This window comes from Elephantulus edwardii, unplaced genomic scaffold (genome assembly GCF_000299155.1).
Source record: "Elephantulus edwardii isolate Elephantulus edwardi_28Jun2011 unplaced genomic scaffold, EleEdw1.0 scaffold00046, whole genome shotgun sequence".
Lineage (NCBI taxonomy): Eukaryota > Metazoa > Chordata > Mammalia > Macroscelidea > Macroscelididae > Elephantulus > Elephantulus edwardii.
In genome coordinates, this window is record NW_006399796.1 from 19,496,488 (window position 1) to 19,511,501 (window position 15,014).

Sequence of the window (15,014 nt, forward strand, 5' to 3'; positions counted from 1 at the left end):
ATTCCTGAAATTTCTTTCTTTTTGATTCCATTCTCTCCTTGATGACCTTCTCTCATTACCTTCTCTTCTTTTGTGTTCAAATCTGTCTGTATTTTCAAAGAAAACATGTCATGGCATTTAGGGTCCATCTGAACAATTCTGGAATTCTCCCTATGTCAAAACCCTAATTTAATCTTAGCAACTTAATAAGATATGTGCAAGGTACCCCCTACTGACCTTCAGTCCATTCCAACGTACAACAGCCTCCAGTCAGGTTTCCAAGGCTCAAAATCTTTACAAAAGCATCCTACTCTATCTTTCTGCAGGGGAGTGGCTGGTAGATTTGAACGACTGACCTCTTAATTAGCAGCCCAACATGGAAGGTACCAGGATTTTTACCATTTCAAGTGCCACCCACTGACTCGGGGGATTTGGATGGAGATACCATCTAGTTGTTATTCTTTTCACTGTTGGGTGCCGTCAAGTTAACATAGAATCCATAGCAACCTTGTGAACAGCAGAGCTGAGCCTTGCCTTGTCCTGTGCCATCCTCATGATCTCTGTCATGCTCACAACCATTGTGGCAGTCGTTGTGTCAGTCCACCTCATTGAGGGTCTTCCCCTCTTCCACCGACCCTCGACCTTTCCCAGAGAACTGGTTCCTTCTGAAAGTACACCCAAAATAAACGTGAGAAAGCTTCACCATCGTTACCTCTAAAGAAAGCTCTGGCTGTGCTTCCTTCAAGACAGATGAGTCTGTTCCTTGTCAGTCCTTGGTGTATATGTTGTTGTGTCACATAGATTTGGAGCCGACCCATAGCTGTCCCTCTGGTGGGTTTTCAAAGGCAGTTAATTGCACTGGAGGAAACTGCAAGTCCTTTTCCCTCGGAGCGGTTGGTGGAATTCAAAACATGTCCTTTTGGGATTACAAGGCAGCTTCTTGCTACTAGGTCACTAGAGCTCCCTTTGGTGCGTGCGCGCACGTGTTTGTGTGTGTGTGTGTGTGTACATACATATACATACATACATATATAGTTACTACTCATGACTAACACAACGATTCACAGACATCAATGTTTCTTTCCGTCATCTTCCTCATTATCCAATATTTAGATGCACAGGAAGCAATTAAAAATACCAAGACTTGGATCAGGTACAATTAAGTCTTTAAACTAACATCCTTACTTTTTAGAATTTGATAGCAGGTATCCCCAATACAACACGTCTTTAGATTTCTTGACTACTGTTACTATGAGTGTTGGTTGTGGATCCAAGCAAAATGAAATAATTGACAATAGCCTTCAATATAAGTTGCATCAACTCAAGAAAACAAAAATCCTCATCACTGGATTCATCATAATAAATAACATCATAATAAATAGACATGATATTAGAGTTGTCAAAGATATCATTTTACTTGGCTCCATAATGATAATTTTTAGTAGTGATGCTAAAATTAGGAGTCCTTTACCCCGAAATCCAATAGATGGCCAAGTCCTATCAGGGATCAAACCTATCACTTTTTATTCATACTTACTGTCATCCCAAGAAAGACCTTTTCTACAAATTTTTTTTTATCCCTGATAGCACTTAATAGGGTCTTAATTTTCTTATTTGTTAATGTTGTTGTTGTAGTTGTTATGTGCCATCGAATTGCCTATGACTCATAGCGACTGTATGTACAAAAGCCCTAAACCCTGTTCTAGCCTGTGCCAATCTCACTGTCTCCGACACACCCACGCCCATTACCCCAGTCACTGAATCAATTCATCTCATCGAGGGTCTTCCTCTCTTGTGCTGTCGCTCCACCTTCCCAAGCATGGAATTCCTCCCCAAGGACTGGTCCCTCCTTGCAACATGCCCAAAGTAGGTTAGACAAAGCTTCAGAATCCTTACCTCCAAGGAGCAGCCTGGCTTCATCCTCTCTAGCGTGAACCTGTTTGTGCTCCTGGTAGTCTGTGGTATATTCAATACTCTTCTCCAGCACCACTTAAATCTTTAAAGTTCTTCTGTGATCCCTAGATTGTTTGGTGGTTTTATTGTTTGTTTGTTTTTTAATTGTCTCTCTCCACCAGTAATTATTGAAGACAAGGTACCCTGCCATTTTATTCAATGCTAAGTACAAGCCATATATTAAGTTTTTGGACCCCAATATTTGGGTTTTTTTCCTTCCTAACTAATGCAGTTATTTTATTATATAGTATCCACACAGTTATTAGGTGTTATGAAATGACCATTTTCTTTTCCAATAACTACCCTCAAGTCTTACAAATTTTAACTTCCTTCCTCTTTGCAGATCTCAAACGAATCCCCAAATGCTTTCTCTTAATAGAAGACCTTGCAATTTAAAGCTTGAATCTCACATATGAGCCTGTGCTGACTTTGTGATCCAAATTGACAAGGTCTTTTGCTATATGAAAAGAAGTATCCCTGCTCCTAAAAACCTAGAATGTTGCTCTTGAGATTAAATCTTGTTGAGAAGCTTACATTAAGGTGCTGATTCAATAGCCTATATAGCTTTCTAACTTATCAAAGGGGGGGATGGGACAGAATTATTCCCTTGATGATTGAGTTGAAAGGTTCTTAAATATAATGCAAAGAGTCCATTCACATAATCCTATTAAAGATGACTGCTGGCCTATGGAAGAGAAGTAACAATAAGATTGGAAAACTCAGCAGATGCCAGAACTTATGGAACTGATTGTAAAATGGCTATGGAGGTTTTTAGAGCGTAAAGATTCAAGGATAACTTCTAAGTCTCTTTCTGATTTTTAACAATAGGGTGAGTAATAAAGCACATGGTGGGGGACACTTGGAGTGGGGGAAGAAATAGCACAGCACTAAAGCACAGGATTTCAAGTCTAAAAACCTGGCAGAGGATGTGTGGAGACCATAAATCACATCTACTAACAGCTCCTTCAGGCACAGGAAGGAAGTCACTGGAGGACTTCATCTGAAAATGTCTTCAACAAAAAAGAAAATAGAGACTTGGAAAACTCATCATTCTTTAACAAATTAACTTATCTTAATCAAACCATATATTATCTCATAGGAGACATCTAATCCCCTCTCAGTACAATTTTTCTTTTTCACTACTCTCTTTGAATTGTATTCCCATGTGCAATTAATATCTGCTTCTCTGATGATAGTGGTGGCTCTGTTACTTTGTCACTAAATTATTCAAAAGCATAAAATAGGTATACCGTATGGTACATCTTCACAAAATCATTATGACTTCTGATTTTTAAAAATCTTCAAAACGACATGTAGGTCATTTATCTTTCTGGGTAAGTTGCATGCAACCTACTGCAAAGAACACTGTCTCTAAAAACCATTTACAATCATGACTAAAATGCAAAGGGGGGAAGAGTGAATAGATACAAATGAATATTATTAATTTATAAATTAGGTACAAAAGAAATAGTAAAATAAGCAGATTTATATTTATTAAGAAAAATATGTTTCTTGAACTTTTGAAGAACTCTGCAACAATCTTCATTTTTTATCTAATAAACATTATGTAAGACTGATTCTATATACTCTTTAAATGTTTGTCAGAAAATAGTAATTTTCTGTTTTCTGTAGAGGTTTTTTTTCCTTCATTTTCTTACAACTTCTTTTTCCCTTTTGCCCTGTTGTCCTATGTACTACCTTGTCTTCACATTTAGTTATTTTCTGTCTCAGTGTTTAAATTATGCTTAAGCCCATCCATTGAATTTATTGCTTGTATGTTCTTCTACTCTAGGAATTTTTATGGGTTTTTTTGTTTGTTTGTTTGTTTACATTACACTTTTGAATAGATATGATTTTGAATCTATTCCATCTAAATTTCAAGCTCACCTTTGGAATAGGTTTGAGGCATTGAACACCAATGATCGAAGACCAGATGACTTGTGGGATGATGCTAAGGATATCATCCATGAAGAAAGCAAAAGGTCACTACAAAATCAGAGGAGAAAGCAAAACCTGAAAAGGATGTCAGAAAAGACTCAAAATTGCACTGGAGTGTTGAGAAGCCAAAACAAAGGGAAAACATGCCAAAGTAAAGAGCTGAACAGAAGGTATCAAGGGGCAGCTAGAAAAGACAAAGCAAAGTATTCTAAAGGAATGTGCAGAGAGGTAGAATTGGAGAATAAGAAAGGAAGAACTCACTTTGCATTTCTCAAGCTGATAGTACTGGAAAACAAATTTAAAACAATATTCAGTCGCAATATTGAAACATGCCATGGGCACTATATTGAATGACACAGAGAGAATCAGAAGAAGATGGAGGGAATACACCAAATCATTGTACCAAAAAAAAAAAGTACCAATTGACATTGAAAAAATGTCAGGAAGTACCATATGAACAGTATCCAGTGGTCATGAAGGAGGAAGTGGAAGCTACAATGAAGGCATTGGCAAAAAATGAGGTCTAGGAATCAATGGGATACCCATTGACCTATTTCAATTAATAGATGCAGGCTTGGGTGCACTTACAAGTCTGTGCCAGGAAATTTGGAAGACAACTGTCTAGAAAATGGATTGGAAGAGGTCATATTTGTTCCCATTCCCAAGAAAGGTAACCCAACAGAATGTGGAAATTATCAAACAATATCATTAATAGTACATGCAAGAAAAATACTGCTGAAGATCATTCAAAAATGGTTAATTCAAGCAGGATTTAGAAGACATTAGGGACATCATTGTTGATGTTAGATGGATTTTGCCTGAAAGTAAAGAATACCAGAAGAATGTCTGCTGTGCTTTATTGACTGCAAAGGCACTTGACTGTGTAGAGCATAACAATTTGTAGCTGACCTTGACAGGAATGGGAGTCCCAGAGCACTTAATTGTGCTCCTGCGAAATCTATACCCATACCAGGAAGCTGTTATGCAAACAGAGCAGGGGAACACTGCATGGTTTAAAATTAGGAAGGGAATATGTCAAGGTTGTATTCTCTCTCCATATCTCAACAGTACACAACAACAACATTAAACCATAGACACAAAGACCCCTCTGTAGATTTCAGAAGCCCTTTCTTTGCATAGCCTTCATCTTATCAATGATTCATACTCTTTTAATTTTTACTTGCTTTATCCTCTGTATTCCAGTATCTGTGTCCACCTCACAAGGACAAATGAGCTCTGTGAGTCCTCTCAATATGTTAAGGAACAATGACAGTGATTGTAGAGCTTACATTAGCCTTCTCTCAAGAATCACAGTTTTCTGTTGTTGGTTGTCCAGTGTCTTAACATTTATTTTACACATTAAGTAGTTTTTAGTGATGCCATTTGAGAGTTGCAGGAAATGTTGACTGTACCAGAGGACACTATAAAAAGTAAAAAGAAGATGGCAGTCATTAAACATTATTTTGCAGTGTATCAACAGAATGTTGTTTTTTTTTAAAAAAGAAAAAAACCAAACATAAAAATGTAGCTCATCATAACAAATATATTTTAAGCCTTGCTTAAGTGTTTCAGTATACCTACTGGGAATAAAAACCATAATGTTGTTATTATGTGCCGACAAGTCACCTGCGGCCCATAGCAACCCTATGTACAACAGCCCTAAACACTGCTCTTTCCTGTGCCAATCTTATTGTCTTTGGTACAACTACCCCCATTACCCCAGTCACTAAATCATTCTATCTCATCGAGGGTCTTCACACTTGTTCTGTCACTACAACCTCCCAAGCATGACATCCCTCTCCAAGGTCTGTCCCTCCTTGCATGTTCAAAGTAGATCAGACGAAGTTTCAGAATCCTTTCCTCCAAGGAGCAGCCTGGTTTCACCCTCTCTAAGATGAACCTGTTTATTCTCCTAGCAATCCATGGTGTGTTCAATACTCTTATCCAGCACCACAGCTCAAAGACATCAATTCTTCTGTCATCCCGACTCATTGTCCAGCTTCCTGATGCATAGCAAGTAATTGCAAAGACCATGGCCTAGATCAGGCACATTTTAGTCTCCAGACTAACATCGTTGCTCTTAATCACTTTAGAGAGGTCTCTGATGGCATACTTTCTGGTGAAATTCATCTTTTAATTTCCTGGCTACTGATATCTAGAGTGTTGACTGTAGAGCCAAGCAAACTAAACCTTTTTACAAACTCAGTCTCTTCACCATCTATCATGATGTTGTCAATTGGCCCAGTGGTGAGAATCTTTGTTTTCTTAATGTTGAGTTTCAATCCATATTGGAGGCTGCAGTACTTGACCTTTTGCAGCAAGCGCTTCAGGTACTCTTCAGTTTCAGCAAGTAGGGTTGTGTCATCTGCATAACGCAGATTGTTGATGAGTCTTCATCCAATCCTGATGCAACATTTCTCCTCCTAGTGCCCAGCCTCCCAGATAATCTTTTCTGCATTAGATTGAAAAGGTATGGCACACTGCACTTGAGGATGCACAACAACAACAGTGCACGCCTCTCAGAGTGATCCTTTCATCACAGTGACTACAGGGATGATGCTTAGGAATGTGTGTTTTTATCTACATATATTACAAACACTGTTGTTTTAAATGCTGCTGATGATTTATAGACACTGATTCTATGACATTTTCCAATGTTTCATCTACAACATTGTGACAATTAGTATTTGTGAACCTATACAAGTTCGTCTTGGAGAAAGTGAAGCCATGCTGCTCCTTGGAGGCAGGGATTCTGAAGCTTCATCTGACATACATGGACATGTTGCAAGGCGGGACCAGTCCTTGGAGAGGAATATCCTGCTTGAGAGGGTGGAGGGACAGCACAAGAGAGGATGCCCTCGATGATACGGATTGATTCAGTGACTGGGGTATTGGGAGTAGGTGTATCAGGGACAATAAGATTGGCACAGTTTAGAGTGAGGTTTACAGCTATTGTATGTAGGATTGCTGAGTTGCAGGCAACTTGTTGGCCCATAACAACAACAATATGCATACCAGTATATGTCTTAGAAAAAGAGGAAAGGATGGAGAAACTTTGTCTCACATACCTTGGACATGTTGCTAGGAGGGGTTACCCCTTGGAAAGGGGCATCATGCTTGGAAAAGTGAAGGGTCAGATAAAAACAAGAAGATCTTCAATGGGATGAGTTGACACAATGATTGCAATAATAGGCAAATGTGTCAGAGATGATGAGGATGGCACAGCTGATAGGACAGAGTTCTATAGTTGTTCATAGAGTTGCTATAAGTTGCATTCAGTGGCACCTAGCAACAACATACCAATAACAGGGAGCTCTGGTGTCTTAGTGGTAAGAAGTAGCACTGATAACCTAAAGGCACATGGGTCAGATCTATCAGCTATTCTGCCGGAGACAGAGGGGCAGTTTTGTCCTATGTAATTAACTGCCAATGAAAACCTGCTGGAGGGTCAGCTATAAGACAATTTCAACTTGATAGTACATAACAACAATAACATACCAATAACACTTTCAAGAATTATAGAAAAACAACAAAAAAAGCCTTTATTAAGTTTCTAAAAATCTTATAGCAATGTTTTCTATGTAGAAAGATTTTTTAAAAATTGTTTTGAAAAAAATTGTTTTGAACATTCAAAACTGTAATAAATTAAGCAATTTCTAATTGTATCTGTTACATATATAATTTTATGACTAAAATTGACTTTAAGTATTACTAGAGCTTCTGTGTGGAGGGTGGAATGATTTACCACACTGGGCAGCACCAACTCTAAGACACCATCATGCAGTTTGGACGTTGCTCATGATTGCGCAGCTAATGTTTTTCTAGTTATACACTGCTCATAGGACCACTGAGTAGGTAAGATAGTCACACACAGTATTACAATAACTATGTGCACAGAACAAATAATTAAGATCCAAAATTAGGGATTAAGATATCAATCAAGTATCCAAGAATATTACAGTAGGCTAAGATAGACAGGGCCATGAAGGAGAAAGGGAATTTTGTCCTTTCACCTGCTATGTAGGATATGATGTTTAGTTAGGACAAAGGCTGAAAGGAGATGCCTTATGTTCTATGTAAAAAGGACGTAAGTTCATCTATTTAGAAATGAATAGAATTATTTTAATAAAATATTAACTGGATATGGAGCTTTATTATATTTATAATATTTTTTTATCTTATTATAGCTCTCCGAGATGCTGGCAAACAGTCTATTAACAGTGACTGGAAGATTAGCTTTATTATATTTATAATATTTTTTAATCTTATTATAGCTCTCCGAGATGCTGGCAAACAGTCTATTAACAGTGACTGGAAGATTGAGCACTCTGGAGCATTCAACTTAGCGGGCACAACGGTTCATTATCTACGAAGAGGCCTGTGGGAGAAGATCTCTGCTAAAGGTCCTACCACAACACCTTTACACCTTCTGGTATGAGGGAATGAATGGTGACATTTCATAATCATTCTTGGTGGCAAAGGGCATTCCCATCCTGCCTTCTCTATAGCTTCTAAATCTTCAATGTCAGCCATTTAAATTACTTCAGAGACAATTCTTCACTTATGTGCTTTAAAATAATAGTAATAAGAAAAGCAAAGAATGTTGTAGGAAATTTAAAGACTCAGACGTATTGCCATTATGTTTTGAGGAGGAACCATCTTCTAGCTGATTCGCCAGTGGTTTTCTGAGGCTGTAAGTCACATGGAAAGAGGAGATGGACCATCTTTCCCTTGTGGTGCTGCTCATGGATTTGAACTATGAAAGGAGTGATCTTTCAGTTTGCTGCACAACTCCACAAACTTCACTGTCAGAGTTCTCCATAAATACTGTTCCCATCCCAAATAAGGCACTCGTTCTGCACTTGATTACTTACTTGGTAGATTAAACCCCACAACAATGCTATAGAAGAAAGTCTTGCTGATTTTCTTCCACAAAAGTTCTAGACAAGGAAACCTTATGGAACAAAGTTTTTTGAAACACACAGTCACCACAATCAGAATTGATTCTACAGCCTGGCTTTCTTTTTAATTTTTTCTCTAAAACATACATGTACTAACAATGAGTGTCTGTCTATAAAGACAGTATTATAAAATGTCTGATTATGTCATTTACATTAACAATATTTAATCTGCAAATAATTCTGTGTAATATATATTATTTCTCCATTTTACTGATTAAAAGAACTTTTTTTAAAAAAGACAAGCCTATGTTTTGTGTCTAAATAAATGTTTTAGAGGGAACTCTAGTGGTCTAGTGGTAAGAATCTGTGCTGCAATCACAAAGGCATGTGGTTCGAATCCACAAGCTGCTCTGTGGAAGAAGGACGGACAGCCTCCTCCTGTGATTTACTGCCTCTGGAAACCCACTGGAGAAGCAGCTACGATTAGATTCTGACTCAACAAGTTTTTTATACTAAACACCCTTGGTCACTGGTAAATTCAATTAATTATTTCTTTCATTGCCCTACAATGGCTCTGGACCATATTCTTGAACTTTAATGGAACATGTACAGGCCTTTTGGAGAAAGGAAAAAAATAAAATTATTAAAAAAGATATCGTGTGTCCAATGCATGCTGCTTCTGTGAGTGAGTGACTTATAATCACGTAATCAAATGCAAATGTTTTTAATAATTAGATTGCAGGCAGGCCTATTGAGTTTCTTGACTTACTTAAAACACACTAGTTTTTAAAATTATTTTTATGAAACAAGACTAAGCCTCTAATTTGAAACCTTAAAGCTGTATATGTAAGACCACAGTGTTGGGCAGAGGGAGTTTCCTTGCTACAAAATCCTTAATCTAACTGGTAATTACCAAGGTTTTTCCTGGAAGCATGAAGCATAATTAAAGTCAGTGAACTGTGTCTGAAAGAAGGCATCAGTGTGACCTGGATTTATTCAGTAATCCAAAGGAAACTACACTTCTAAGATAATTTTCTTTAATGACTATTGCAGATTGAGAGCTGGTGCTGAATTTTGAAAGGCAATTCCTTCTGCTGCCATGCTTTAATCTGTACCTCCCCACTGCAACATGGTCACACTTTCCTTCTACTGCAAATGCTGCCAACCCCAAATGGTTTAACAAAGAGCTAATGGTTTTGTAGCCCATGTCTCTATTTTAAATAGTGGTATATAGTCAAGGACAATCTAAAATGTTATCAATGGCAAAGGGGTTTATTAGGTAAAATGAACATTTCTTTTTCTTTTAACAAATATGTGGACACATAGCTGTTTATTTCTATGCTCCTCTGATCATATTTAAAAATCTGGTAGGACCATAAGCAAGGTAAATCCATCTCTCTTTTAAAAAATCCATTTGGATAAACTCAAATAAGATATTAAAAGCCAAAATAATGATGTAACTAACTTAGAATTAATGCCCAACTTGTTATGCAAGTGTGAACTTAAAGACTATTATTTTTATTATTGATATATTTTCTTTATAAAGTTATCACACTTGTTCTCCAACCTACACATTAAAATTTCCCAGTCATTCTGTTAATATATTGAACAGAACTTTGAGAAAAGTAAGAAAACAGAAAATAATAGGAAAATGCTCAACTGCTTAAACATAAATTTTTAAAAAATTTTATTCTCCTCCAAAACCAACATTGAAACAGTCAATTCCAGTCCTTAGCCACCCTCCTCATTAGTATATTAATTATGAATTGGCATTACAGTTACAATGGCACAGGTTAAACAGAAAAATTTTTAATTATTCAGTATAGTTTTAAAATATAAATATGTACATGCTTTTCTGTGTTACACTGTATCCTGTATATTGCTTCTGTAAATCCACAGGCTGCTATAAATGATGTAGTTCACAAATTCATTTGGCATATTTTGTTCACATGTATTTATAATGAGGCATATACTGTCATTAATGTTAAATAGTATTATTTCAGTATGTTTATAAGTGCCCAACATGATTCAGGTACTAATGTGGGCACACTAAGGGCCAAGGGAAAATGAACAGTCTGGGTTTTGTTTGTGATTTAATCCGGTGACACACAATAGTCAATGCTCACAACAGGTTCATGGTTAACTGAACTATTTACATGTCTGTAGATTCACATGTAACTGTAGATTTATTTTTTAAAAAATAATTTTAATATGCCATGATATATTTAATAAAATATCTTATTGCTGATGGAAAATTAGTCACTTTTCCAAAAATGAAATTAACTGTAAGCATACGTGAAATTGAATTCTTGGTCCCCAGTTCTCTCAGAGTCCTGTTTGGGTGGTAGAGTCTCAAAGCATGTTATCCTCATCATCCCTTGGCCTACAGGCTTTTTTACCATCTTCTCTGTTTATCTGAGAAGAAATAAAATTAGATGGGGCATGCATTCCTGCATCTCCACATTTGTATACAACCCAAAGTCTTCAAGAAACTTGTTTTGGGCAATAGTCATGTCCATCAGCCTTGAGAGAAAAGTTTTGATTATCTTTGACTACATTCAAGTGGGTCTCTCTTTGTCTTGTCTTTAGCTGAGAGGTGAGTCTAGAGATCAAAATCTTTACAAAGTATAACCACTTCAACTTTTAAGCAGTAATGCTATATGTCTACTATGTACTAAAATAATAATAAAGTGCTGTCAACTCAAAGCCAAGTTGTAGCTGATCCTCCAGCAAGTTTTGAGAGACAATAAATTGCACAGGAGGAGATTGCCTATCTTTCTCCCTCAGAGCCATTGGTGGATTCAAACCTCCAGCCTTTGAGTTGGCAGCACAACTCTTTGCTCACTAGGCCACCAGAGCTCCTGAAAGTAATAGAAGTATCCTTTAATATGCATTTTAGAACATCAGAATCTTTAATGTTATAATTTAGATTAAATGTGCTCTAATTTAACCCATCTACCTTCTATCATTTCCATATATTGTAGGTGTTGCTGTTTCAGGATCAGAACTATGGTCTTCACTATGAATACACTGTTCCTTCAGACCCGCTGCCAGAGAACCAGAGCTCCAGAGATCCTGAGCCGCTGTTCATGTGGACACACACAGGTTGGGAAGACTGTGATGCCACATGTGGAGGAGGTAAAAAATGTTTGATTACGTTTTCAACATAGTAGAATTTTTTTTCTAGTGTTGATAAATAAGACAAACCTGTGATTTATCTAGTACACAAAGGTATTTGACTGTATGGATCATAAAAAATGACTAGAAGCGAGCTCTGGTAGCCTAGTGGCAAGAAGGTGTACTGCAGTCCCAGAGGTGCACGGTTCAAATCCACCAGATGCTCTGCTGGAGAAGGAACAATCTCCTCCTGTACTACCAGTCAGATCTGATTTGACGGTACACACACACACAAAAAAAATTAAAAAAAAACACAACTGGCTAGCATTGAGAAGAATGGTCATTCCAGAATACTAAATTATGCTGATATGAAATCTACACCTAAACCAAGAAGCTGTTGTATGAACAGAGCAAGGGAGTACTGCATGGTTTAAAATGAAGAAAGGTGTATGTCAGGACTGCAGCCTTTCTCCATACCTATTCAGTCTGTATGCTGAGCAAATCATTCGAGAAGCTGAACTTTATGAAGAAGAATATACCATCAAGATTGGAGGAAAACTCACCGAACTTACTTATACAGATGGCACTACCTGTTGAAAATGCCAAGGACTTGGGGCTATTGCTGCAGAAGATCAAGGACTACAGCTTTCAATATGGATCACATCTAAACATCAAGAAAACAAAAATTCTCACCGTTAGGTCAATAGGCAACATGTTAAACGGAGAAAAGATTGAAATTGTCAGTGATTTCATCTTTCTGGAATCCACAATCAACATCTTTGGTACCAGCAGTCATGAAAACAGAATCTGTATAACCGTAGGAGAGGCTGCTTGCAGGAACCTCTTTGAAGTCTGGAACAACAATGTCAGTTTAAAGAGTAAGGTGCACCTGATTCGAGCCTGGCAATTTCCAATTTCCTGCTATGCATCCAAGAACTGTACAGTAATTAAAGATAAGGGAAGAATTGATGCCTTTTGAGTTGTGGTGTTAGAGTACTGAATATTCCATAGACTTCCAAAAAACCAAACGTCTATGTCCTTGAGGAGGTACAATCATAGTGCACCTTCAAGGCAAGGATGGCAAAGTTTCATTCCTCTCACTTGCTTTGTGCCTGTTGCTCAGAAGAAGCTGTTCCTTGAAGTAGGACATGATACTTGAAAAAGTGGAGGAAAAAAGGAGAGGAAGACCCTCGGTGAAATGAATTGACACAGTGATCATGGCAGTGTGTTTAAACGTGTCATGGATGATAAGGATGGTGCAGGATAGGACAGAGTTCATTCAGATAGGTTGTTCATAAGGTTCCTAGGAGTTGTACGTGACTTGATGGTACCTGACACCACCACCACCACCACCATCACATTCCCTTATATGAATTTTCAAATCCACAAAACATTGAAGAGAGAGAGAGAGAGAATATGTATGAAGGAAAGACTCATGTAATGCTAAAGTTGAATTTTTTTAATTATACTAGTTTATTTACAATATTTAAACACATTATTTTTCACACCAGATCCTTCTCATTTCTCTCACTCACCAGATTATATGACCAATGATTAATTCCCACCCACCCCTGCACATCCCCACCCATCTGTTTCTACCCTCCCCCACAAAAAAGGAGAACTTTTTGTGGCAAAATCTGAAGTGAACTGAAGAAAGATTATTTCAAATTGTTACATATTTAATAGGATCATTTGTTCCCATACAGATATATTAATATATTTGCTTGCAAAGACTACCATGATGCCAGCTCCAGTGTTTCAGAGGTGTTGAAGATGGCACAGGATAGGTCAGGGTTCAGATCTGTTCTCCATAGGGTTGCTATGAGTTGTACTTAACTCGATGGCATGTAACAACAACAATAAATGTAGGCTTTATTACAGTTGTAACATTCCAAGTATTCTTGGAAGTTTTGTTCTTGCACCTGCACCTGTAGACAAGCATTGTATCCTTGAACTTGATGTAAGGGGTCTTTCAAAGAGCAATATGAGCTTCGCTTCTATGTTTTCTGTATGTTGTTGTTGTTGTGCACCATAGAGTTGGACCCAATCCATAGTGACCCTCTGGTGGGTATTCAGAGACAGGTAATCATACAAGAGGAGACTGCCCATCCTTCTCCTGCAGAGCAACTTGTGGCCTCAAACCGCTTGCCTTCAGGATTGCATCAGAGCTGTACAAAGCATCTGGCAAAGTTATTTTTGTTCCTAAAATTTCATTTGATATTCTTTTAAAGAGTGTGGCACTATTTTCAATAATTTATATAGGAATCTTGAAATTGCATTTTTTAAAAATGTATTTTTATATTAGAAGTTGGAGTTTTAAAAAATTAAGATTATGTCTACTTAATATGTAAATTTAGGAAAGCATTGTATTCTGCCCTTTTGTTTTACATATGAGAAAGTTGAATCCTTGGTTAAATGTGTTGCCATTACTCACAAAACTGATTGTTAGCAGTGATGTAGGCAAGAGTGTAGATCCTGAGACACCCAACTTCCATGTGTGGATATGTATCAGGAATATAGTGTTTGAGTGTCTATTTCCACTTAAAAACAAACTTTCTACAGCTCTAGGTCTGAGAATATAACAAACTGACCTGTCCTGGAGAGGGTGAAACCAAATTGCTCCTTGGAGGCAAGGATTTTGAGTCTCCATCTCATATACTTTAGGCATGTGGCCAGGAGGGACTAGTTCTTGGAGAAGGACATCATGCTTGGAATGGTGGAGGGACAGCGCAGGAGAGGAAGACCTCAGATGAGATGGATAAACACAGTAACTGGGGTCATAGGGATCGGTGTGGCAGAGATAGTGAGATTGGCTCAGGATGGGCAGAATTCAGAGCAATTGTACATAGGGTCGCAATGTGTCGCAATCTATTCAATGGTACACAATAGCAACATCATGAAGGTCTGGTGAATAATTCATTTTACTGCCAATCCAAGGACAGGTAGTTTGAATCCACTGGTTTATCTATAGGAGAAACATATATAATGTCCTCCCATGCGATTTGCAACCTTTGAGAAACTGCTGGAGGGTCAGCTCTGAGTTGGTTCTTACTCATTCATTGACAGTGTCTTTGAATTTTTGTTGTAGCAGATTCCCTCAAAGGTAAAAGAAATGCCATAGTCAAG

At 37.6% G+C, this 15,014-nt stretch overlaps 1 protein-coding gene across 1 annotated transcript in view; it reads left to right on the forward strand.

Moving 5' to 3' along the window:
* Positions 1-15,014, forward strand: part of ADAMTS19 (ADAM metallopeptidase with thrombospondin type 1 motif, 19) — a 426,420-nt gene that overhangs the window by 327,762 nt on the left and 83,644 nt on the right. Inside the window, 2 exon segments of the mRNA XM_006886015.1 lie at positions 8,145-8,302; positions 11,756-11,909. Of these exon segments, the coding sequence (XP_006886077.1) occupies positions 8,145-8,302; positions 11,756-11,909 (312 nt within the window).